Here is a 25,444-nt window from a genome sequence, read left to right as displayed (position 1 = left end):
ACGGCACCGTAGGGTCCACTCTCTATGAATGTGAACTGTAAGAGAGTTGCAGAATTCAAGAGAGATTTTTGGTTTTTAGTCATGCATGTTCAAACATGTCATCTACATCTTCCCTGGTGCAGGACTTCATCCATAAGGAGCATGAGCTCTTCATTGCATGCCGTAATTGAGTTATGAGAGGTCAAAAGAAAATTGGGACTTTTAAAAAGGCAATAAATTGTAAATATTTCACAGCCCCATAAATCAAAAATGATTGGCCTTATCTTTTAAAAATATATTTCCCTTTGGGCTGAGACTAAGCATGAGAAAATTCAGCCTGAAAGGGAATTTCTTGGAGAAAGCAATAAATGGCTGGAAATAAGGCTGTGGGCTGGAATGTCTCCTGCAAACTTAATGATGAAGTCACAGGACTAATACCCTGCACGTGCAAAGAGAACGTTAGGATTGTGAGTTTAAACCAGGGGTGTCCTTAGGGCCAGTGCAAGTCGTCAAATCCTCCCAGCCCGGGGGCGGCAGGTGGGGCCAAGCGAGAGACCGGCCCCAAAACTGCTGGAGCCCCGCAGGCCACATTGGGGAAGCGCGCGGGCCGCAGATGGCCCGTGGGCCAGGAGTTTGAGACCCCTGGTTTAAACCATCAAATTAATAAGTGCAAAAGTTAAGGTTTTCTTGCCTGGGTTATACACACTCAGGCTATGGTGAATGTAACCGTCTAACGACTAATTGAAACAACTGTGCAAAGTGGGACAGTTAATATTAACTGAAGATTAAGAAAGAACCTTTAATGTGTTTCCTGACGTTTTTCTATATATATATTTCAAATTTGCAACTTGATGTTTCATTAGAATAGATTTTGGCTTTTAATTTCCTCTGTAAAAAAGTAAGATAACAGAAGGTAGAATGGCCGACTATGGAGTTATGCAGTTGCGATTGGTGTAACTCAGTAGTGCGACACACATTATACAGTTCAAACTCTAACAGAAATTTCGTACTGTGCATGTGGAAAAGTGAATGTTTACGTACTTATAACTTCTTGATTTAGATTTTAAAATCTTCAGACTTAATACCGCTCCTATTCCCTAGTGAGAACTAGCCAAGTGGGTTTTATTTTTCTTAAGGGAGCAGGTTTTTTTAAGTAGGTAATTGCCACGGAAGAGTGACCTTACCAACTGCAATAATCATAGAGGAATCACATTACTCTCAGTGCCTGGGAAACATCAGGTCCAACATTATCATGGAATGTATCAAGAAACAAGCAAACCTTCACCTTAGAGTGGAGCAAACAGATTTTAGGCCATTGATAGACTATATTGTTGTTCTCAGACATATTACAGAACAAAGCAAGCATCTCTTGTGATAAATTTTATAGATTTCCAGATGGCTTTTGACAGCATACACAGCGCAGCAAAAATAATTAGAATAATCAAGGATCTATATGATATTGCTGAGTGTGCAATCAGAGATGGTGACATCAGCTAATGATTTGCAGTGGCAACTGGAGGAAGGCAATGTTGTAGTATGTTCCCCTAATGTTTGCACCAGTCATTGATTATATCATAAGGAAAGTAACCGCAGAAATCAACCAAGGAATGTTATGAACAAATGACGAAGCACAATTGGATGACCTCATTTTTGCTGATGACATTGTCCTGTTTAGGCCAACGCTTTGCTTAATGGAAGAAAAGACCCAGTTTTGGCAGATACATCAAAACAAGTTGGTTTGTTCATCAACAAGCGAAGGACAAAATAGATGGTTATCAGTGGCCGGAAGGTAACCATTAGAGTGGACGAAAAAACACTAGAAGTGTCATTTTACGTATCTAGGGAGTGGGATGTGTCATGATGGTGACACCATGCTAAGTGTCAAGCAACAAATATCAAAAATAAAAACTTGAAAAGTGATTGGCACTGACAAAAAATATGCATTTTTAAGATCAGCATCATGTCTGTCCTCCTTCATGGAGCAGTCATGGAAATTGACAACTGAAATTGATAAGATCAATTCATTTCAAAGCAAACGCCCATGGTAGATCTTCAGACTCCATTGGAAAGAGTTTCTTGTAACATCAGAAATTCTAAGTAGAGCAAACCAATCTAAAGCATCAAATATGGTAAGAAGATGACATATTTAGTACATTCTTTAAGGATGACATCAACATAACTTTCACTGCAAGTGATAATATGGGCACCACCTGGAAAGAGAAAAACAAGAGTGAAACCTAGAGAAATGTTACCCAGAACTACAGAGAAAGAAACAAAATCCATCTGCATGATAGTCAGTGTGCTCTATGCACACCCCATCTGTGGCCCCACGAAGTCACAAGACCTCCTCCTCAAGCTCCTCCTGGCACTGGCAAAGGTGTCCATCCATCAACCAGGAGGAGAATGTTGGACAGGGAAGTGCTCTGCTACTGTGGGGCCTATTTCCGCTCCTCCCTTAGGTCACATATCTGTAGTAGGAAGAGAGCCTGAGATATAAGTCCTTGTATTAGAGGCCTGGTATGAGGCAGACCTGCTCACAGAATCTGGCAAGAACAGGGCTGATATTGCAGAAATACACATTCCTAAGAAGTTCTAGTCACAGAGTACTCATGCAAACACATCCCGATATCAAGTGGTACCAGAACATCCCGATATTAAGGATGGTACAAAAACATTCCCCAAGGATAACAGTAACATACTGACCCCTCCTAAAAGATAAGATCAGGATGACAATACGTAATAGAGATATTTTAATTTAACCAACATGTATAAGATGATGGGTGATAACTAGTCACGTCAGGGGGCAATAACTACAGTAACTATGTCAGAGGGGCAGTACTAACTTGTTTGTATTGGGGTATAAAGCTATATTTCAGAGGGAGTATCTTTGTCTGGCCTAGGGAGGAACAGAAAGTCCTGCCATTCACTGAGCTGGTCCATTGTTACCAGCATACATGTATTAGTGGTCCGATAGAGTTAGCGAGATACTAGTACCATGCTTTGTTGACAATAAACCTGTCTGGTGGTGCCTTTGTCCCTTAACGGATCTTGTGGTCATTGGGCAGTTCGCTCGATGTCTGCCGTGCCAGCTGTCTGCGCAGGGCTGGGGCGTCACACAGAGGAAACACACACATGCAGTCAAACATCTATCAACATCTAACCACAGTATCGAGGCAGAGTTCCTCTGGGCCGCATCCACTGGCTCCCTGAATGCCTTTTAGGAGCAATGGGTGCTGTTCAGGGTTCTCTGCTTGGTGTCCCCCTCTGGCTTTCTGCTTTTGATCCTCACTCCCGTCCCTGTTTTCTCATTTGTTTTCCCCTGAATTTATTTGAGCCCTGGATTCAGTAGCTCCTCCCCTTAGTGGGTACACAAGTGGGTGGGCTTGTGTCCATCTGCCCCCAGGAACTCAATTGGTGCCCCTCCAACAGAGCTGCAGAGTCACCAGTCAGTCAGGCATGCCGCAACAACTCAGCAGCAGCCTATCCTGGAGTAGCGCCTGGGTCAGATGACCCTCAGGCGCAGGTGTTTTCCCAACCTCGCCAGGACTGCAGATCAGTCTTTGCAACAGCCCTAATACCTGGCCAGGAACCCTCCTGCTGCCTCTCAACTTCCAGTCTGCTCTTGATCCCGATCCTGTTCCTGCCCCAGCCTTGCCCAAGCCATGTTCCAGTCTTATCTTTGTCCTATTCTGACCTTGCTCCAACCTACTACTGACCCACTCCGGCCTTGCCTGTGCTTCCTGATCCTCCCTGGACCCTCAGACTCTGATCACCTAGCTTCGACTTTTGGCCTGTATCTGGACTCGCCTCCGATATGGAGTTGGCTTGTCCCTGGACTCTGACCACCTGGCTTCAACCCCTGGCTTGTGCTTGGACTCTAGCACCACCTTTGGCCCAGTCCTGACCCTACATCAGCTCCAACCACTAGAGCTGACTGCTGGGAGGCAGTGCCGGACAACTTGCACAGACTCCACTGTACTGGGCCTCAGAGCCTTGATGGAGCACCTGAGTGCTGCAGCCCCGGAGATGGCATCCATGTTCCAGAGCCTCCCAAACCAAATTGCCCAGCTGCAGTTAGAGAACACCTCCTTCTGAGCACAGGTCTGACACCTCCAGAACCCTCGGGCCCACCCAAGACAGCAGCCCCAGAGTGTGGTCTGAAAAATCCTCTTGCTGGAATGGTTTGCTGGTGACTGCCACAAGCTCTGAGGGTTTATTAAATAGTGCTGCTTGCTGTTCCTGATGCAGCCATCCTTCTACCCAGACTACCAGGTGAAAGTGGAGCTGGTTATCAGTCTGCTGTCTGGAGAAGCCACACCAATACAGCCTGGAATGAGGAGGCTTAAGTCTTCCATTTTTGTCTTGGATTGAACGGCGCCTTAAAAGATGAGCTGGCTCAAGTCAACCCCTCCTATGGAGTTGCTACCCTACATTGAGCTCTGCATTAGAATCGAGAACCATCGCCTGGAAAGGAAACAGGCTGTCACCCATTTCTAGCTTAGCGTCAAGGGTCCCCAGGCACACCCTTTGCCTAGTTCCAGACCTGAGCCCATGCAGATTGACAGCACAAGGAAGCACCTCATGGCCCAAGAGAAGGTGCTGAAATGGCGTTTGTGGAAAAGTTGGACACTTCGCCTCAGGGTGCCCCCACAAATCCAGACCCACTATGGTGCTGGGAAACCACCCCATTCAGCCCCAGTAGGTCCACCCCATTTTGCAATTCTCTGACTATGCCATGACTTACCTCTGGCCAGCCATTTTGGACATTGGAAGACTATGAAACTGATCACATGAGGTTTCTGGTGGCCCCAATTGCACATCTCCATGAGGTCGTACATTGACTCATGCAAAGTATGTTGCCCCCATACTAAGGCCCTGGGCATGCTGATCCCCTTACCTACTCCTTCCTGACCCTGGAACTCTATATCAGTGGATTTTATTGTAGAACTCCCTAACTCCTCGAACCACACAGCTATATTAGTTATCATAGACCTCCTCTCCAAGATGTCCTACTTTGTGCCCTGATGCCAGGTCCCCACCGCAGAGGCGACAGCCCATCTGTTTTTTGACCACGTTTTCAAGCTTCATGCGGTACCTTCCAATATCATGTCATGCCGGGACCACAGTTCATCTCCCATTTTTGGCAGGAACTCTTCCTCCTCTTAGATGTTGACCTATGTCTCTCCACCGCCTATCATCCCCAAACAGACGGGCAGTCAGAATGTGTAAAACTAGTTGTAGAACAGTACATGTGGTGTTTAATCAACTTCCACCAGAACGACTGGGTCCAACTTCTACCCTTTGCCGAGTTTGCCTACAAGAAGTCTGAACATAAGTCCACCCAGCAGAGCCCCTTTTTTCCCAACTATGGTTTCCATCCCTGGTTCCACCTGTCCCTCCCCTTGACTTCCCTTGTCCCTGCCGACTTTAACCTGGTCGAACATCTCCACCATATCCAGGAGGAGCTAAGACCCAGCTGGACACTGCCAAGGCAGGCTTCAAGCTGTTCACTGACCGCCACCGCCAGGCTAACCCTCCCTTTACCCTCAGGCATGGTATGGCTCTCCACAAAACACTTGGACACCTCCCATCCCTCCCACACATTTGACTGCTGAGCCCTTCCTCTCACCCAGCTTATTAACCCAGTCACTTTCTGCTTCCAGCTACCCCCCATGATGTGAATACACCCTATGTTCCATGTCTCCCTATTGAAACCCCGTCTCCCCCCCCCCCCCCCCCAGGTTCCAAAGAAGATGGAGCTTGGCTGTTCTCAGTGGTGGCAGATGACAGAACAAGGAGCAATAGTCTCAAGTTGCAGTGGGGGAGGTTTAGGTTGGATATTAGGAAACACTATTTCACTAGGAGGGTGGTGAAGCACTGGAATGGGTTACCTGAGGGGGGTGGGGGTGGAATCTCTATCCTTAGAGGTTTTTAAGGCCCAGCTAGACAAAGCCCTGGCTGGGATGATTTAGTTGGTGTTGGTCCTGCTTTGAGCAGGGGGTTGGACTAGATGACCTCCTGAGGTCCCTTCCAACCCTGAGATTCTATGATTCTATGATCCTAGAACTCACAACGCCCTGCTGTGTTTCACCCACCCTAAATGTGATGTTGCAAAGATCCTGGGGTTGAGAAGAAAAGTGCTAGCATTATGGGTTTAAAGAAAATGTTTATAATCACTAGGCTTTCAGTTGGGTTGTTTAAATACTTATGACCACTTCATTAGTCCATCCTTACTTTTACGTGACATAGAATACCAGGGTTGGAAGGGACCTCAGGCGGTCATCTAGTCCAACCCCCTACTCAAAGCAGGACCAATCCCCAGATAGATTTTTGTCCCAGATCCCTAAATGGCCCCCTCAAGGATTGAACTCACAACCTTGGGTTTAGCAGGCCAATGCTCAAACCACTGAGCTATCCCTCCCCCAGATGATGTACTATAGTCTGCGACAGAATTGGTAATATGCACTTACAAATAAAGAGAACCCCTGAAATCCCTACCACACAGACTGCATTGAATAGCCCTGAATTACTATTCATAAACGGACAGATATTAACTTTTGGCAAATTTCATATAAAGTCCCTAGACTGTAAAATCTATTTATTCCAACATAAGGAGATAGAGTTTTAGTAAATTCTAACTCTTACTCTAATTCATCGGTTTGTCCCAGCAATGCCAGTAAAACTTGTTTTGAAGCTAAAAAATTTCTCTCCTCTTATAGTTAGTAAAAAAGAGAGCCATCATCTTCCCAAGATGCTTGGAATTTAGCAGGGGGGAAAATGTATAGGTACTAGCCCAGTTTTTTGCAAGTTCTTCTTTACTCCTGAATCTTTGCCAACTGAATTGCACTGTGACCATTTCAGGAAACATTAAAATTTGGTGACCCTAAAAAACCCTTTTTTAAATCTATTGCAAAATTTCATCGCTGTTACTTACAAACTGAAAAACCATTAAAAGAATTCAGCAGCTCATACTGTCTACTGATTCCTCTTCTCTTGAAGAATTTCAGAATGTTTTCACATTTCAAATCTCTTATAATAAACAAAGCAGAACAAGGGGATTATCTTCTTCAGATGTCTCCTTTAAACCTAATACATCAGTGTTAGAGGACTTGGGTTATTTTATGTAAATACAGATGATGGATTCTCTCTGGTGCCACAAGAATATGGTGAATCCTTTTCTCCATCCCCACGTGTCACGTACTTTTGTCCCCAGAAAGATTGCCAGCCCTGGCAAGAAGATACTTTCCTCAGCTACTTTGGGATAATTACTACTCGAGTCTAGCCCTCTGTAATTATCACCAGTGGGACTTTTGGTCACTTCCATGAACCATTTGCCAAAAAAAGCACCAGAAGTGATTGTAACTGAGCATGAGGGGGTTTCCTGACGTTCCCGTAGGACAATTTATGTTCCATCGGCCCGGACTGTAGTGATGGCACTGACATTTTATTGTCTTGTGAGGAACAAATCTTCAACTCTGTGTCCCTTTGATTTGAGGATACTCAGCATGTTGCAAGCCCTTGGGGCCAGGATCATGTCGGAGCCCTGGGTGCCTGGGACCCCTGCAACGAGCGTGTGCTGCGGACCTGCGGGATCGGTCAACACTACGCACAGCTCATGCGGCGCCTCATGGTCTCAGACGCCATCCGATGGTCCAGGGACATCTACATCGAGCACATCACCCGCCACCGACAGTACCAGGAGGCGTGAGCCAGAGTGACATCGTTCTCCCACTACGAGAAAGGGACCAAGTGACCTTCTCCGTTGGATCATATGAACTGGAACCATAAACTCCCTGAACATTAAATCTCACCAAATGAGGGTCAATCCATCCTCATCATCATATCCACTCATTATTATCCACACCCGAACATAGCCACCCTATGAACTTCATACCCTCATATCTCAATGCCTGTACTTTGACCCATCAACCTTTTACCCCCAATCGGGGATATTGCAGATTATGTATTCCTTATGCCACCTGATCTTAAACCAAACTTTGCACCCTCGATAATCTGTACGTTATTCCCTGATAACCAGAAACTTCTATGCTCAAACTCTGTTCACTTTTTTTTTTAAACATCATCTTAATAAAATTTTTAAATCTGTGATTGTACAGCACCCTGTACAACGGGGCCCTAGTTCTGTTTCAGTATAAATAAAATAAATCTTAGATCTGTAACCTTTTAAAAGAAACTGGGTGTTCTTCTTCTTCTTCTAGCAGTACCCGTAGGCGAGCGTCTCTAGTGGCACCTCCATGGCACGGTATAAGGGGCGCTGCGCACTCCCCCACCCTCAGTTCCTTCTTGCTGCCAGTGAAGGTGCTTCGGAACTGCTCCGCTCCAGCTCGTCTGCAGCTTTCCCCAGAACTCTTGTTCATTCAGTGTAGTAGTACCTGTAGTTGAAGGAGTTAGTGTAACTTAGTTTAGTTTAGTGTGCCCGGGCCGGGGCATGCCCCGTGCCCCGGGTTTTAAGTCGCGCAACACTTGTAGGCGACGGATGCCAGTGAGTGACTGTTTACACTGTCTGGGCGAAACCCATCTCAGCAATCGCTGCAAAATTTGCAGGTCGTTCAAGCCTCAGACCAAGAGAGAAAGAGGCATTCGGTTCCAGGTTATCCTTATGGAGTCGGCGTTGACCCCAACTCCGGCGCGCCGCTCCGAGTCGGCACCAGCTAGTGCAGTGTCGGTGCGCAGCGACTCCTCGGTGCCATCTACCAGTTGGCGCTGCTCCCCGTCCATAGATGCGTGTTGGGCAGTCCTTGGTCCCCATTAGCCTCCAGGCCTCCGACTCAGGTCGAGCGGAGTAGCCCAGCCCATTCAGAGCAGGCTTCCCCGGATGCCCTCCACGCCGGAGGCCCTGCAAGCGGCCCAGGGCGTTATGTCCATGCTGGTACGAGGGGCACCACCAACCCTGGCTCCATGGTCCAGAGGCAAGGCACCGCTTGGATCTCCGCAGTCGCCCCTGGCTCGGTACCGTTCGTGGTCGAGGGAATGTTCCCGCCGCCGTTTGCCGCTTAATGACCGTCCCATGCATAGTCCATGCCAGTTACCATCGACCCCCACTGTGTTCCGATTGACAGGGGCTCCAGGCACCGCTCTGCCTCGGGGAGCGGGCCCCATCGAGACCGAGACAGACGGCACCGAAGGTCTTCATCTCCGAGGAGCTACCGTAGCCAGTCGCGACACAAATGTCGACGCCGTTCCTGTTCATCGTCTCACTCCAGGACCCCGCCACGGCACCGCTCCCACAGTCCCGGGCATCCCCACCGGCGCGGATCTGCCCACCGGAGCCGATCGCAGAGCAGCTGCTACCAGCGGTACCGTTCCTCCACGTCAGGGTCGCAGTCTCGTGGTCGGCACCGTTCCCGACGACGCTCCTCCCGGCCTCCATTCATAGTCGTCGATCAATGGGACAGGCCAGTCAGGCTGAACAGCCTGCTCCGCCGGTGCCACAGCAGTGCAGTGGCACCGGGCTCCGTGGCCAGTACAGTGGTACCAATGGGCCCCAGCTCCCGGTGGGGGCTTGCTCTGTGGCCGGAGCCTCGGAATGGCCGTCGGCCTCCCTGTCCCAACCTCCGAGAATGGAGTCAGTGGGACGTGCATCTTCAGTGCCGGGCCCGGAGGGTGACCAAGTGGTGGGTCCTCCGGTACTGGCGGAAATGCAAAGTACCAGCCTGCCTCCTAACCCTCCCCTGATGAGGTGATTACAGCCTCTCCTCCCTCCGTTCCGCAGGAGGACTCTAAATCCCACCAGGAACTATTGAAAAGGGTGGCATCAAGCCTCAACATTCAGGCCGAGGAGATGGAGGAGCCCTCTGACTCCCTCTTCAATGTCCTATCCGCCTCGGTACCAGGCAGCGTGGCTCTCCCACTCCAAAAAGGGGTGGCAAAAAATTCAAACGCTTTGTGGCAAACCCCGGCTTCCTTGCCCCCCATCTCTAAGAGGGCTGAACGGAAGTACTTTGTGCCCGCCAAGAGGCATGAATACTTGTACACCCACCCTGCCCCCCAACTCCCTGGTGGTCGAGTCAGTCAACCACAGGGAGCGAGAAGGCCAAGCAGCCCCTATTCCGAAAAATAAAGACTCAAGGAGGACTCGTTTGGGAAAAAGGTTTATTCGTCCTCAAGTTTCCAGTTAAGGGTGGTGAACCATCAGGCTCTCCTGGGTCGGTATGAGTTCAATCTGTGGGGCTCTCTGCTCAAATTCGAGGACTCCCTCCAGGATGTGACAGGAAGGAGTTCAAAGCTGTGGTGGAGGAGGGTACAGTGGCTGTCAGGGCAACCCTGCAGGCAGCGTCGGATGCAGCAGATACGGCTGCACAGTCCCTGGCCTCCGCGGTGTCCATGAGGAGGGCGTCGTGGATCCTTCTGTCTGGGACATCCAGTGTGGCGCAGAGCTCCTTGCAGGACCTCCCGTTTGATGGCAAGGCCCTGTTTGCGGAAAAGACAGATGTGAAGCTGCATGGCCTGAAAGATTCCCGCGCTACGCATAAGACACTTGGCCTCTATGTTCTGGCTCCGGCTAGACCGAAGTTGAAGCCGCAGCAGGCTCCCACCCAGGCCACCCACTCTAAATACAAGCCCCCTTATAAAAAGTCGTGGGACTATAAGAAACGTCTGCAGAGGCAGTCCCGGTCTGCCCCCCAGCCTGGGTCCTCCAAGGGCAAACAGGAGGGGAAACGACAGTTTTGACGGGACGCCCGGGGGCGACCTACCAGTTCACATCAGGGATCCACCGGCAATAAAGCTTCCCTTCTCCAACCAGTTGTGTGCTTTTCTCCCGGAGTGGTGGCGGCTGACCTCGACCCGATAGGTCCTCAACACCATCTCCCGGGGCTACATCCTCCAGTTTACTTCCACCCCACCCAACCACCCTCCGCCCCTCCTCGGGGACCCCTCACACGAGGCTCTGCTTGAGCAGGAGGTGGGGTGGCTCCTGGGCCTAGGAGTGGTGGAAGCGGTGCCGGGGGAGTTCAAAGGCAAGGGGTACTACTCCCGCTATTTCCTTATCCTGAAGGCCAAAGGGGGGCTCAGGCCCATCTTGGACCTGCGAGGTCTGAACCAGTACATGGTAAAGCTTAAGTTCCGCATGGTCTCCCTGGCCTCCATCATCCCCTCCCTGGATCCCGGGGACTGGTACGCTACCCTCGATCTGCAGGATGCGTACTTCCACATTCATATATTCGAGGGGCACAGGCGCTTCCTCTGTTTCATGGTTGGGCAGGAAAACTACCAATTTACCGTCCTCCCGTTTGGCCTCTCCACAGCTCCCAGGGTATTCACAAAGTGCATGTCTGTTGTGGCAGCCTACCTCAGACTTTGTGGGGTCCAGCTCTTCCCCTATCTGGACGACTGGCTGGTCAAGGGAGCTCCCGATTGCAGGTGTGGGATCACATGGTGCTCCTCCTGTCCTCGTGCGCCACCCTGGACCTGATGATGAACGACACTCAAGTCCACATTAGTCCCGGTACAGCGCATAGTGTTTATCGGGGCAGTCCTGGACGCCACGTCGGCCAGGGCCTCCCTCCCACCGGACAGATTCGAGACCCTGAAAGGGCTCATCAACACAGTCACAAGGTTTCCCATGACGACAGTCAGAGCGTGTCTCCAGCTCCTGGGTCACATGTCGGCGTGCACGTATGTGGTCTGTCACGCTAGACTCAGGACGAGGCCCCTCCAGCTCTGGTTGGCCTCGGTGTTCTCCCAGCCCAGAGACAGGATGGACACGGTCCTCCCTGTGTCTGAGCCGGTGATCGCTGCCTTACAATGGGGAACATGCTCCGCGGGGTCCTGTTCAGAGGCAGGCCCCCGTTGGTGGAACTGGTGTCCGACGCTTCGGACCTGGGGTGGGGAGCCCATGTGGGGGATGTTCAGACCCAAGGTCTGTGGTCTGCGCAGGACCTTGCCCTGCATATAAATGTCAAGGAGCTCAGGGCGGTCTGGCTGGCATGTGTGGCCTTCCACTCGCACCTGGAGGGCAGATTGGTCAGGGTTCTCACGGACAACACGGCCTTGATGTTCTACATCAAGAGGCAAGGCGGGGCCCACTCCTCTGCCCTCTGCCAGGAAGCCCTCAGGCTGTGGGACTTCTGTATAGCCCACGACATTTGCCTACAGGCCTACCGCCTACTGGGTGCCTGGAATTCGTGCGTGGATTGCCTCAGCCGAGACTTCTCCTCTCAGCACAAGTGGTCTCTACACCCAGAGGTGGTGCACAGACTTTTCCAAGAGTGGGGAACTCCCCAGGTGGACTTGTTTGCGACTCGGCAGAACAGCCGGTCTCCACGGTTCTGTTCCGGGGGCGGGCCTGGGAATGGGCGCTATCTCCGATGCCTTCCTCTTATTCTGGTCAGGCCAGTTTCTCTATGCCTTTCCCCCAATCCCACTGATCAGCAAAGTCCTGGAAAAGATAAAGACAGACAGGGCCCGGGTCCTCCTGATTGCCCCGGCGAGGCCCAGGCAACATTGGTACGGGACCCTCACAAGCCTGGTGGTCACGCCACCATGGCCATTGCCGTCCCGCCCGGACCTGCTCTCCCAGGACCAGGGCCGCCTCCTCCACCCCACCCTAGCGGCACTCCACCTCACGGCGTGGCTGCTCAATGGTTAGGCCGGGAGGAAAGGACGTGCTCGGAAGGAGTTCAGCGCATCCTCTTGGAAAGCAGGCGACCCTCCACACGCCGAGCCTACTTGGCAAAGTGGTCTCAGTTTTCCTGCTGGGTGGCTGAGCAGGGCATTTCCCCCATGGCTGCCCTGATCCAGCTCATTTTAGACTATCTCCTTCACCTTAGGGCCCAGGGCCTGGCGCCCTCGTCCATCAAGGTGCACTTGGCGGCCATATCAGCCTTCCACCCGCCGGTGCAGGGGCACACGATATTGTCCCATGCTATGACTGGCCGATTCCTTAGGGGGTTGGATCGTCTCTTTCCATATGTGAGGCCCCCAGACCCACAGTGGGACCTGAACTTGGTGCTGGCCCGATTGACTGGTCCCCTCTTCGAACTACAGCTACATGCTCCTGGTCACACTTCTCGTGGAAGGTAGCCTTCCTGGTTGCGATCATGTCGGCTAGACGGGTCTCGGAACTCAGGGCCATGACCTCCGAGCCCTCGTACATGTGCCATAAGGATAAGATCCAGCTCCGCCCACATCCTTCGTTCCTCCCGAAGGTGGTCTCCGCCTACCACATGGGTCAGGAAATTTTCCTGCCGGTCCTCTGCCCCAAGCCCCAGGTGTCCAGTGAGGAGCGCCGCCTCCACACACTGGATGTTAGACGGGTTCTGGCCTTTTACCTGGAACGGACTAAGCCGTTCAGGAAGCCTTCGCAGCTGTTCATCGCCTCGGCCGAACGCATGAGGGGTCGGCCGATCTCCACTCAGCGGCTCTCCAACGGGATCACCTCGTGCATACGTACCTGTTACGACTTGGCGGGAATCCCCCCGCCGTCGATTGTGAGGGCACACTTGACTAGGGCACAGGCCTCGTCAGCTGCCTTTTTAGCCCATGTCCCCATTCAGGACATTTGTAGGGCTGCCACCTGGTCTGCAGTTCACGCGTTCACCTCGCATTATGCGATCGTCTCCCAGATCAGGGAAGACACCGGGTTCGGCAGGGCTGTGCTCCATCCCAAGAGTTTGTGAACTCCTACCCACCTCCAACAGATATAGCTCGGAATCACCTATTGTGAAATATACACGAGCAATCACTTGCGGAAAAGGTAACTGTCTTTTCTTCTTCAACTGGTGTTCTTCGAGATGAGTTGCTCATGTCTATTCCACATCCTGCCCTCCTTCCCCTCTGTTGGAGTTGTCTGGCAAGAAGGAACTGAGGGTGGGGAGAGCGCGCAGCGCCCCTTATACCGCGCCATGGAGGCGCCACTCCAAGGGTCGCTAGGGACGCTCCCCTACGGGTACTGCTAAGGGGAAAAACTTCCAGCACCGGTGCACGTGGCGAGCACATGCACCTACTGTGGAATAGACACGAGCAACACATCTCGAAGAATTCCAGTTACGGAAAAGGTAACTGTCTTTTCAGATGGCCTTTGAGAACCTTATTCTGTCTGTACCTCACTCGCTTAGGGACTGCAGTTGCCAGGATATCCATGGTTATGCCCACTGCTGAGGGTTTCTGTGAGGATCTGGAACTGTTGAAGGTTGATTCAGGACATTGTGATGAACTTACAGGGCTGCTCATGATTAAACTCATCCAGCACCTGGAGTCTGGTTTTGATTCCTGCCTTTCTCCACTTCTGTAATCTGCCCATTCTTAAAATATTCACACAGAAAACTCTGAAGCTACAGTATTTGAGACAGGGTCAGTCTGCACATACAGCCCGTGCTGCTGTGTGTGGCTTTCCTAGACCAGGAGAAGACCAGGCAGGACAGTGGCAGAAATCCTGTCCGCTCTCTGGGAATTGCCTCTGTGAGTAGCTAAACATCAGCATCTACACCTCTGGGACACTTCAACAGCAAACCGTCCTTATTTCAAGTCTCTTTCACCCAGCAAATGATTGTTCCGTATCACCCCAGTTGCTTTTACTGCATTTATTGGCTCCACTAATAAGTGTTAGAAAGAGTCGCTGTGTAAATGTCATGGAAATACACTTATCTGAATTATTTAAATACACTTATGGGATGACTTGGTACGTAAAACCATCTTGGAGGGGCACACTGTAAGCCACTGCTTCCCAGAAATGCAGCTTCCTCACTGATCATGGATCCCTGCCCTAGTTGGGTTAAATGATCAGAATGAAGGATGAGTGGTGTTTGCTGGAGTTTGACTTTAGCCCTGGATTTCTTTACCTGTGTGTGTATCAGTCTCTAACATTGCAGTAACAGTAGCTCCATGGTCTGGTCTAGAGCAGGGATTCTACTGCTTACCCTGCTGTTGTGAATACCAATGAGGTGTGGGACTGAGTCCCTGCATGCTTCAAACAACTAATCTCTTTCCCCAAGTGTTCGGTTAAGGTGTAAGAATGGCTGTTAGTGTAACGTGCACTCTGTATTCCCAGACATCCTTAGTTAATAAACAAAGTTCTTGATGAAAATAATTTCCCTGGTATAATTGTCAGCCTTCCGCATGCTTAGGTGGGGTTTTCCCCCCTGCCTGGTGCCACTGAAAGGGCAAGATTGCAGTACAGCAGATAATTTTTGCATGATACATATCCTAGGTCTAGCCCTGGTGCAGCTCTTCTGATGCTGGCAGGGTGGTAGCGTATAGACCATCGTCCGGTATTTTTACTAGCGTATGGTCTAATCCTGCTCAGAGCAAATCTAAGTGACGGTGCTAAAATGCTGTCAGTCTACGCCAGGGGTAGGCAACCTATGGCACGCGTGCCGAAGGCGGCACGCGAGCTGATTTTCAGGGGCACTCACACTGCACCGGTCCGGGGGGCTCTGGATTTTAATTTAATTTTAAATGAAGCTTCTTAAACATTTTAAAAACCTTATTTGCTTTATATACAACAATAGTTTAGTTATATATTATAGACTTATAGAAAGAGACCTTCTAAAAACGTTAAAATGTATTACTGGCATGCGAAACCTTAAATTAGAGTGAATGAATGAAGACTCGGCACACCACTTCTGAAAGGTTGCTGACCCCGGTCTACGCTATCTGCTCCATTGCTGCTAGTGCGGGTGAAGCTGCATCAGTGCGGGGTTCCCTACAATTGTCACTGTCGCCAAGGCTGCCCGATGCCTTCACCTCCAGGCTAGGGCAGTAGCCATGTCGTCCCCCTTGGAGTGCTGTTCCCAGCCAGTTCAAACACTTGGGCTTGCTGTGCCAGCAGCACAAATCCCCACTGCGCCCAGTGAGCGCATGGAGGTTTCTCAGTGAGGTCGTCATCTTCCTCTTTCGTATGGCTGGTGTAGAGCAGCATCTACAATTTCACCTGAAGTTGATTGAGCCAAATGGCTACATCAGGTGTAGCAGAATTTATTTCAGTGATGCCTCCTTCATATTTATCAATTGGCAGTAGTGATATGTTCGATGGTCTGTCGTGGGGGGAACCACACTCGCACACCGGGGAGTCCTTGATTTTCCATTTGTGCATTAAATGTCCACATCTACCATGCTTGGTTTGGATTCGATTCAGAGTTGACCAAGATGACTGTGGAAGGTCAAACCCAGGAGCCTTCTGCATGGGATCCGTATTATCTGTCTTCTGTTACAGCAGGGGATCTCCAAGATGGAGGGGAGGGTTATTCCTGATAAAGTGGCACTCTGATGGAGCCTGGGAAACGTGACCAGGGGTCAACCTAACCACCAAAGTGTCAGTAGTCTACGGGACCTGCTGTTCTTTGAATGCCCTGGGCCCTCTTCACCTCCAAGACTCCGCATGCCTTGCTAGGAGTCATTTCCCTTAGACTTCAGACAGAGAGAGGTATTCATCAATTATATCCCCCTTGGGACGCGCTCTTATTCCTCCTCATTGTGTCACACACCACTTTTGTCTTCTGTGAAGCTCATGCTTTCTAAGCTGAAACAGTCCTGTCACTAATGGGAGAAACTCTGTTCTCCTGGGATACAGCACACACTACATGCTGTCTGTCCTCCTGTAACGCACAGTATCCCGGGATGTGTGCAGTACACTCAGCAGGTTCTGGGAAGTGTCTGAGATTACCGCTGCCTGGGCTTCAAGGACTGGTCCTCCAACAGCGCAACCCAAGCTGCCTCCTTTATTTTGCTGACGGCAGTTGCAGATTACATAGTGGTTTGTAGATAGTTTGCATATAGTGTTTCTGCCTTGCCCTGCTATGTCCCCATCAAGCTCTTTGTGATTACAGTCTTTCTGCTCCAGTGCTTGAGTGAGCTGAATCTCCTGTATCTGACTGCACATTTCTCCGTAGGGCTTTTCCTGTGTCTTAGGCTAGTAGATTCATAGTTCCAAAGCCACAAGGGACCACTCTGATCATCTAGTCTGACCAGCTGTATAGCACAGGCCCTAAAACCTCCCCAAATAATTCCCAGAGCAGAGCTATTAGAAAAACATCCCATCTTAATTTAAAAATGGTCAGTTATGGAAAATCCACCACAACCTTTGGTACATTGTTCCAATGGTTAATTACTCTCTCTGTCAAAAATTAACACCTTATTACCAGTGTGAATTTGTCTAGCTTCAACTTCCAGCACTTGGATCATGTCATACCTTTCTCTGCTGGATTGAAGAGCTCATTATTAAATATTTGTTCCCTATCTAGGTTCATATAAACTGTAATTAAGTCACCCCTTAACCTTCTCTTTGTTAAGCTAAATAGATTGAGCTGTTTGAGTCTCTCACTATACAGCAGGTTTTCCAATCCTTTTATCATTCTCATGGCTCTTCTCTGACCCCTCTCCAATTTATCACCGTCCTTCTGGAATTGTGGGCACCAGAACTGGACACGGGATTCCAGCAGACAGTTGCACCAGTGCCAAATACAGAAGAAAAATAACCTCTCTACTCTTACTTGAGATTCCCGTCTTCATGCATCCAGGGATCGCATTAGCCCTTTTGGCCACAGTGTTAGACTGGGAGCTGACATTCAGCTGATCAGCCATTATGACCCCCAAATCTTTTTCTGAGTCATTGATTCCCAGGATAGAGTCCCCCATCCTGTAAGTATGGCCTACATTCTTTGTTCCTATATATATATTCCTGAGGTCCCTTCCAACCCTGATATTCTATGATTCTATGATTTAACCGTATTAAAATGCATAGTGTTTGCTTGCCCCCAGTTTACCAAAAGGTCCAGATCACTCTGAATCTGTGGCCTATCCTGTTCGTCATATACCACTCTCCTAATTTTTGTGTCATCTGCAAACTTTATCAGTGATGATTTTATGGTTTCTTCGAGGTCATTGATAAAAACGTTAAATAGGGTAAGGCCAAGAACCGATACCTGCGGGATCCCACTGGAAACACATTGCTTGATGACAAGTCTCCATTTTCAATTACATTTTGAGACCTCTTGGTTAGCCAGTTTTAATCCATTTAACGAATTCCATGTTAATTTTATATCATTCTAGTTTTTTAATCAAAATGTTGTGTAGTACCAAGTCAAACACCTTACAGAAGTCTAAATATATTACTTTTATCAACCAAACTTTGTAATCTCATCAAAAAAAGATCCTGTGAGTTTGACAGGATCTATTTTCCATAAACCCATGTTGATTTGCATTAATTACATTGCCCCCCTTTAATTCTTTATTAATCAAGTCCTGTTATCAGCCGCTCCATTATCTTGCCTGGGATTGATGTCAGACTGACAGGCCTGCAATTACCCGGGTCATCCTGTTTACCCTTTTTAAAAATTGGCACAACATTAGCTTTTGTCCAGTCTTCTGGAACTTCCCCTGTGCGTTGCCTGCAGGCTAAGTCGTCATCTGTGCATTTCAGTTTCCTGCCTAGGCTGAGAGGCTTCATGTTATAACCTGCCTTTCATTCCCTCTCCCTTTAGTCCCTTTGCAGCATACTAGTTTCTCCTCCTCTTCTGGAATTATGCACTTATCAATTAAACATATCCAAGCCAATGTATTCTCCTCATGGAGCAGATTCTGCTCAGTCCTTTCTCAGATTAATTCCTCAGTGCTAGGAAGGAGTTGAAGTTGCATCACTGTAGCACTTCAGTGTAGATACTACCTACACTCATGAGGGAGGGGTTCTCCCATCGTTGTAGGTAATCCACCTTCCTGAGAGGCAGTAGCTAGGTTAGGTCGACAGCAGAATTGTTCCATTGACCAACCACTGTCTACACCGGGGGTTAGGCTGGTATAGCTACATCTCTTGCCGATATAAATTCCTAGTGTAGACCAGCTGTCACTGCCAGGTTGTGGGTGGTCAGACCTAGTACTCAGAGCCAGAGTCCACAGTCACAAGACAGAAATCATGAGTCAGCTGGTTCAGAATATCGGGAGATTAGGCAAAGTGGAGATCAGAACCAGGAGTCAGGAACCAGAGACAGGCTGGATCAGGATACGAGGGGTTCGGAGGCAGGAGACAAACTGGAAATCAGACCTACAAATCAGATGCCAGGAGTCACACCGGGTCAAGATGTGGGAGTGGAAGCAGGAAGCACACAGTCCAGAACAGGGTGGAATTCAGACAGCTTCCTGTTCCTGCTGCAGGCTTAAGTAGGGCCAGTGGGCCAATCAGCTGCTCCAGGATTCCTCCAATACAACCCTAGGGAGCTCTGCAGGGTTTCTGGAGAGGGATCTTGGTGCAGGCACACACCTGGCAGGAAGCTACAAAGGTCTTTATTGTGGGACACATTCGTAGCCACCAGAAGAAACATGATGTTAATCGTTGGGTTTTATATTGCCCTAAGAGTCCTGCCAAGGTGGAGTCGTGGCACAATGGATGGACCACCACCTTTGCAGGTCCTAGGGGAGCATAGAGGCTGTCTCTCACAAATGTGATCCCCTCCCAGGTGTCATGTAGTTCTCAGTTAACAATGGCCAACTTGTCAGGTGGAATTACGGAGACGGAGACAGAGCGGATGAGCGCAAGCAGGTCCTGGCGGCGAGTCACATTACGAAAGTTATGGGACTTGAGAATGTGGGCTGGTTCCAGACTGGGGCCTTGTGGCTCGGAGCCATATCTTTGGGACAAGGCATTGTCCTTGCTGTTCCTGGTTCCAGGGTGGTAGGTCAAGGTAAAGTTGAACTGGGAAAAGAATAGGGCCTATTGGAGCTGTGGTTGGTTCAGGGCCTTGGCCCTGCACAGGTACTCCAGATTCTTGTGGTCTGTAAACACTTGGACCGGATGACAGGTCCCTTCCAAGTAGTGTCATGACTCTTTGAAGGCGGTCTTAATTGCCAGGAGCTCCTTGCCCAAGATCTCCTAGTTTCACTCAGCAGGTATAAGCTTCCTTGAGTAGTAGGCGATGGGGTGCAGCATTTGCTTGGGTCCATGCCTTTGGGAGAGCACTGCTCTGATCACCGTACTAGAGGTATCAACTTCCATAACAAAAGCTTGTGCCATGTTGGGGTGGGCCAATACTGGAGCAGTGGTGAAAGCAAGATTCAATTCAGAGCTTCATGCTGGGCCTTGGGTGACCAATGAAACTTGGCATTTTTTCAGAGTAGGGCAGTGAGGGGCTCGGCTTGTTTTGAAAAATTCTAAATGAACCTGCGGTAGAAGTTTGGGAAGCCTAAAAAACATTGAAGGTCACACACATTGTGGGAGGCTGCCCAGTTGCGGACTGCCTGGACCTTGTGCAGATCCATCTTGATTCCTTCCGGGGACAGGATGAATCCCAGGAACTCAGCTGAAGTCTGATCAAATGAGCACTTCTCCAAGTTACTGTAGAGACTGTGTTGTCGTCGTCTCCCCAGAACTGTATGGCCATGTGTGATGTGTTGGTCCAGTTCGTCTGAGAAGATCAGTGTGTTGTCTAAGTGCCACAAACCGGTCCAGTAGGTCTCGGAGCATGTTGCTGATAAAGTGCTGGAACGTTGCTGGTGCGTCAGTCTGAGTGGCATAACTAAATATTCAAAGGGGCCATAGCCAGTCCGAAAGGCCGTCTTCCATTCATCCACCTATCGAATCCAGAGGTGATTGTAAGCGCCCTGGAGATCCAGTTGCATGAATATGCAGGCAGCCCCCACAAGGTCCAATAACTCAGGGATCGGGGTAGTGGGTAACGGTTCCAGATTATTATCTGCTTTAGGGCTCGGTAATTAACACAGAGGCGGTGGCTTCCATCCTTCCTTTTTATGAAAAGGACCGGGGTGCTGGCTGGTGAAGTTGATTTGCAGATGAGCCCCCGGGCCAGGTTCCCTTGGAGATATTCTCACAATGCCGTCAGTTCAGGCTTTAACATTGTGTATATCCATCCAAGTGATATCATCGCCCGGCTGAAGTTCTACGGGGCAGTCCTAGTCCCAGTGCAGGGGGAGGTTTTCTGCATTCTTCTTCTCAAAGACATCAGCATAGTTATGGCGCTTGGGGGGGAGTTCCATAGTTCCTCCCATGGGTGCTTCACTGTGGGCAGCTACACCTACTTGAGCCTTCTTGGGTCTGGGTGCAATGTCTGCGGTCCCGGCCCTGCTGTCAGCAGAGCTCTGATGGGACGGTGACTTTCTGTTCTCGTCAGTGAATGAGGGGATTATGAAGGTTCAGCCAGGAGATGTCAAGGGTCAGGGGACAATGTGGGGAATGTATCATAACAAACTGTGTTATTTCTCTGTCCCTGAATAATGGCCTGCAGGGGACAGTCTCCTGTCAGCAGGCAGATTACCAGGGCCGCCTTAGCCTGGTCAGAGGGATGGATTTGGGGACATGTCAGAAGCTGGCATGGTTCATGAAGCACCGGAACTGCTGGGGCAATAGTATTGCAAGGCACTCTGCACTGTGTGCGCAGCACGGTATTCTCAGTGCTGAGCTGCCTCGCTTGCTCCTGCAGCCGCTGATTATCCGAGGTCAGCTAGGCAACTTGGGCCTTCAGGGCTTGATTATCTGCCTGGAGGCGGAGGGCACATCCGGGCGAGTCTGATGCTTCTAGTGGCTGCAGTGGTGCTGCTGGGTCCATCCTCGCACCAAGCTCGCTCCCTCAAGGTAATTGTGGTCCAAACAAGCTGTCACGGCCGGGTCACGGGCAGACAGACCCAGAGTCCAGGGTCACAAGACAGGAGGCAGCTGGGTCAGGATACCGGGGTGAGAAGCATGGATCAGATGCTAGGAGTCACCCCGGATCAGGATGCCAGGAACTCAAGCCGCGGGAGCCGCAAGGCGCACAGTTTAGAACAGAGTGGAACCCAGTTCAGACAGCTCCCTGTTCCTGCCGCTGGCTTGAGTAGGGCTAGCGAGCCAATCAGCTGCTCTGGGACTCCACCAATTGGACCGCCAGGGCAGAGCCTCCAACTGGGACCTGGCTTCATGGGGCCCAGGTAAACAAGCGCCAGCAGGCTCATGATACCAGCCCTCAGCTGTGCTGGCTCTGCAGAACTAACAAGAGGTGTAAACAGCAGAAAAAGGTCTTTGTTGCTACAGCCAGTAGATCTGACAGATGCCCCAGGAACAGATCTGTGGAGTATGACTGCGCCCTTGTTGCAGTCACTGTAACAGAGGAACTACACTTTACAGGGTGGGGGTGGTCCTCCCTGCCTCCCCCCAATATTAATGTGCATGGTGCTCGTGAAATTACCCCATATGCACATTGACACCATGCCTAGCTTAGTCAATGTATTGTCAATGTTCTCCAACAACTCTTCAGTATTCAAGTATTGGGTCCTTGCACAGCTCTGCCAGTGCACCTCAGTCATGACCTACAACTGCCCTGAGGAGACCCCAGAACAGCCTTCTTGGGCCAGTTTCAGCTGTAGTGGTAGCTGTGGACCTGCATGCTTGTTCTGGCCCCTCTCCAGTGCTGCGTGGGTCCTATACAGGTTTTATTGGACAGCTGAACTGTCCGGCTTTTCCTATGACTGAAACTCATGAGATATGTCTGAAGCTAGAGTGTATGATGCACACCTGGGTAGGTGTGAAGCAGTGATTGCTACAGTGGGTAAGCCATTTGAGAGAGAGTCTGGGGGAAATGGGGGTGAATGGATGGATCCTGTGATTCAGAAATGTCCACTGGAGCTCTTGCCTTTCACCCCAATGTTTCTAAAAGGAATTTGTTCCTTCTTCCTACAGACAATTTTAGGTACACATGTGACATTTGTGGGAAAAAATATAAATACTACAGCTGTTTCCAAGAGCACAGAGACCTGCATGCTGTGGATGGTGAGTACTGCTTCAGCACCTTGTCAAATTGGGCTGGGAAATAGTGATTGTTTTATGTGGGGTTAGACAAAGTGTGATTCATTGGCAAAATGCTGCCATGGGGTCTTACAATGGCACGCAACCTTAACACGAAGCTCAAATAAATCAGGTCCTAACCTGCTCTGCTTCAACCTGTTTGGATGGTGATAGCACCCTCACACTGGGACCTGCAGTCTCAGCAAGCCATGTCTTCATAGTAAAGTTGAGGATCACTACAGATTTGTTATAGCTCTGGGCCTCAAGATAAATTGCCAGTCTAGTCCTTGGCTAGGCAAAGTCGTATTGTGTCTGGTTTCTGACCTCAGAGGACCCAATTTTAGCATGGCTCTCTGTGGGATCATTACAGAGCTCCAAATGCAGGTAGACTTGCCAGCCAATGCAGTTCTGAACTGATGTGCCTATGTCTGAGCCAGTGGACTTCAAAGGAAATCTCGGCAAAACTTTTTTCACTGAAAAAATGCAGATTTGGGTCCAAAAACATACTTTGAGAATTTGTGTCAATTTTGGCAAATTGGTTTGGTTGAAAAAAAAACTTTTTTGGAAATGTCAGAACGGTTGGTTTTGACATTTCTGAAAGGAAACAACTTTATTTTCCTGGTGAAATTCATAAAGGGACTGAGGGAAGGTCTACTTCAGCCTAACGCCTGGTGGCTAGGGCACTCGCGTGGGATGTGGGGGACGCGAGTTCAAGTCCTTGCTGCAGAACTGGGATTATTTATACAAAGACCCGGCCCCAGAGCAGTGATTTCAATCTGGGTCTCCCCCATCACAAATGAGTGTCCACACTACTGGGCTGTTCGCCTCACTTTTGTGAATGGTGCCTAAAACCAAAATGTTCTGTGTTTTAATTGACATGATTTTTTGATTTGCTGAAAATTCCATCCTGGTTCCTTTCAGTCCCAGAATATTTTTTTTCCAGAACTGCCAGTGAGTCGAAAAAATCAGTTCTTCCCACAGCTCTGCTTTAAAGGACTGTTTTCCGGTGTAAACGTTGAATTGTTTCAGTGTGAATGCAGGCAGCCTAGAACAACTGGCGGCGGTTTCACTTTAACGATATTAAGGATTTTTTACATTATTTGTATGTGTTTGCTGCCCTATTTACCCTAGCCAAGCTCCTCCTCATGGCAGATCGAGCTGTCAATGCTGCACTTTACTCAGCCAGGAAGTGCAGCAGGCAATGTCTGTGCCATAGGCTGCTCCAATGAAGCAGATTACTCGTGGCCAGTACCCGTGACCAGTACTGCCCCAATGTTTTTCACAAGAAATTTTGTCAAAAAAACATTTTCTGTTTTTGATTGAAATTTTGGAACTCCGAGACTAGCATTAAGGTCGGTTGGCATTCCCCAGCACCCTGTAATGGTGCTGGATTCTCCGTCCTTCATGTGAGGTCATAGACATTAAGTCACTGGGATTGAAAGATAGGCTACACATAGAATCATAGAAGATTGGGGTTGGAAGAGACCTCAGGAGGTCATCTAGTCCAACCTATCTGCTTCTACTTGAAATGTGTCGTCATCACTCTAGTTCAAAGCTAATAAGGAAGCTGAAGCTATTAAAATGGCTGCCACTTGTGTTTCTCTAAGACACCGCTTGCTTGGATGCCTCTGAGTGATTGGTTGTGTTTCAGTAGACATGGGTGCGAGGCAGCTGTGCATTTATGTTAGTGTGTTCTAACAAAGGCCTTGAGGATCTATGTACACTAGGGCTGGGCATGCTCAAGTATTTCCCTGTGTGACTGCTGCCTGGGAGATGAGGGATGGGAGAAGGGAGCCTGGCTTATTCTGTGGTGCTGAACTGCATTGACCCTGTGGATGAAATACAGGAGTAAAACAAGGCCATTTAAGAGGATTTAATTTCTGTTTTGTTTCCCCCCCCCCACCCCTTCTTCTATTCTGTGTTAGTTTTTAGTGTGGAAGGGGCCCCAGAAAACCGGGCAGGTAAGCAGAGATCCTTTGTGTGCTTTATTTCACAGACCTTTACAAGCATTCAGTAGTTCCCCGGCACAATAAACCCAGTTCTGCACTCACGGAAGCCAGTGGCATTTTGTCCTTGACTTCAGTGGGCGCCAGCTCGGTCTCTCAGTGTGTAGCAATGTTACGTACAGCCAGTAGCATGATGCCCAGCCCTATTAGATACCAGGCTTTTGTTGCATATGCATTTGATCTAGACTTGTGAAAATCAGAGAAACAAACGATAAGTGCTTTAGTCATTTTGAAATTGCTTGTGGCATAAATGAAATTACTTCATAAGATGGGTTGGGTTCTGATTGGCTACAAGCTGTGCCATTAGATGGCACAGCTTAACCTCATTGGTCAGTGAACATAAGAACGGCCATACTGGGTTAGACCAAAGGTCCATCTAGCCCAGTGTTTGCTGAATGTATACTGCATTACTATGCCCAGTTTCAAACAGGGTAAAACATTTAGTTTCGGGGGAGGGGTGCAGTGGAAGACAAAAAATATAAATCAAGCTTTGAAATTTGTGCAATCTTTCTCTGATTTTTGATTTATCTTCAAATCATATTATTGTGCTAGAAGGGGTTAATATCTGGGTGGGCATGAGGGATGGTAAGTGAGAGGGACTGAAAGAGGGAAATTTGAACATTGTGCTTTGGAATCCTGTGTCAGATAGAAATGTAACTGCACGTGCCAGTGCATTCAGTGCTTGTAACTGTGTACAGAAAGCCTTGGGGTGTTGTCAGCTCTCTGCTGGTTTTGT

General features: G+C 49.3%; 1 protein-coding gene across 1 annotated transcript in view; it reads left to right on the top strand.

The window, feature by feature from the left end:
• The window catches only part of ZNF618 (zinc finger protein 618), a 95,742-nt gene that overhangs the window by 34,307 nt on the left and 35,991 nt on the right, over positions 1-25,444 (top strand). Inside the window, exon 4 of the mRNA XM_065418847.1 lies at positions 22,598-22,687. Within this exon, the coding sequence (XP_065274919.1) occupies positions 22,598-22,687 (90 nt within the window). The remainder of the gene's footprint in view (positions 1-22,597; positions 22,688-25,444) is intronic.

Source organism: Emys orbicularis, chromosome 18 (assembly GCF_028017835.1).
Source record: "Emys orbicularis isolate rEmyOrb1 chromosome 18, rEmyOrb1.hap1, whole genome shotgun sequence".
In the NCBI taxonomy this organism is placed as follows: Eukaryota; Metazoa; Chordata; order Testudines; family Emydidae; genus Emys; species Emys orbicularis.
The sequence above is the reverse complement of the archived record's forward strand: the minus strand, read 5'-3'. Positions and strand labels throughout refer to the sequence as shown.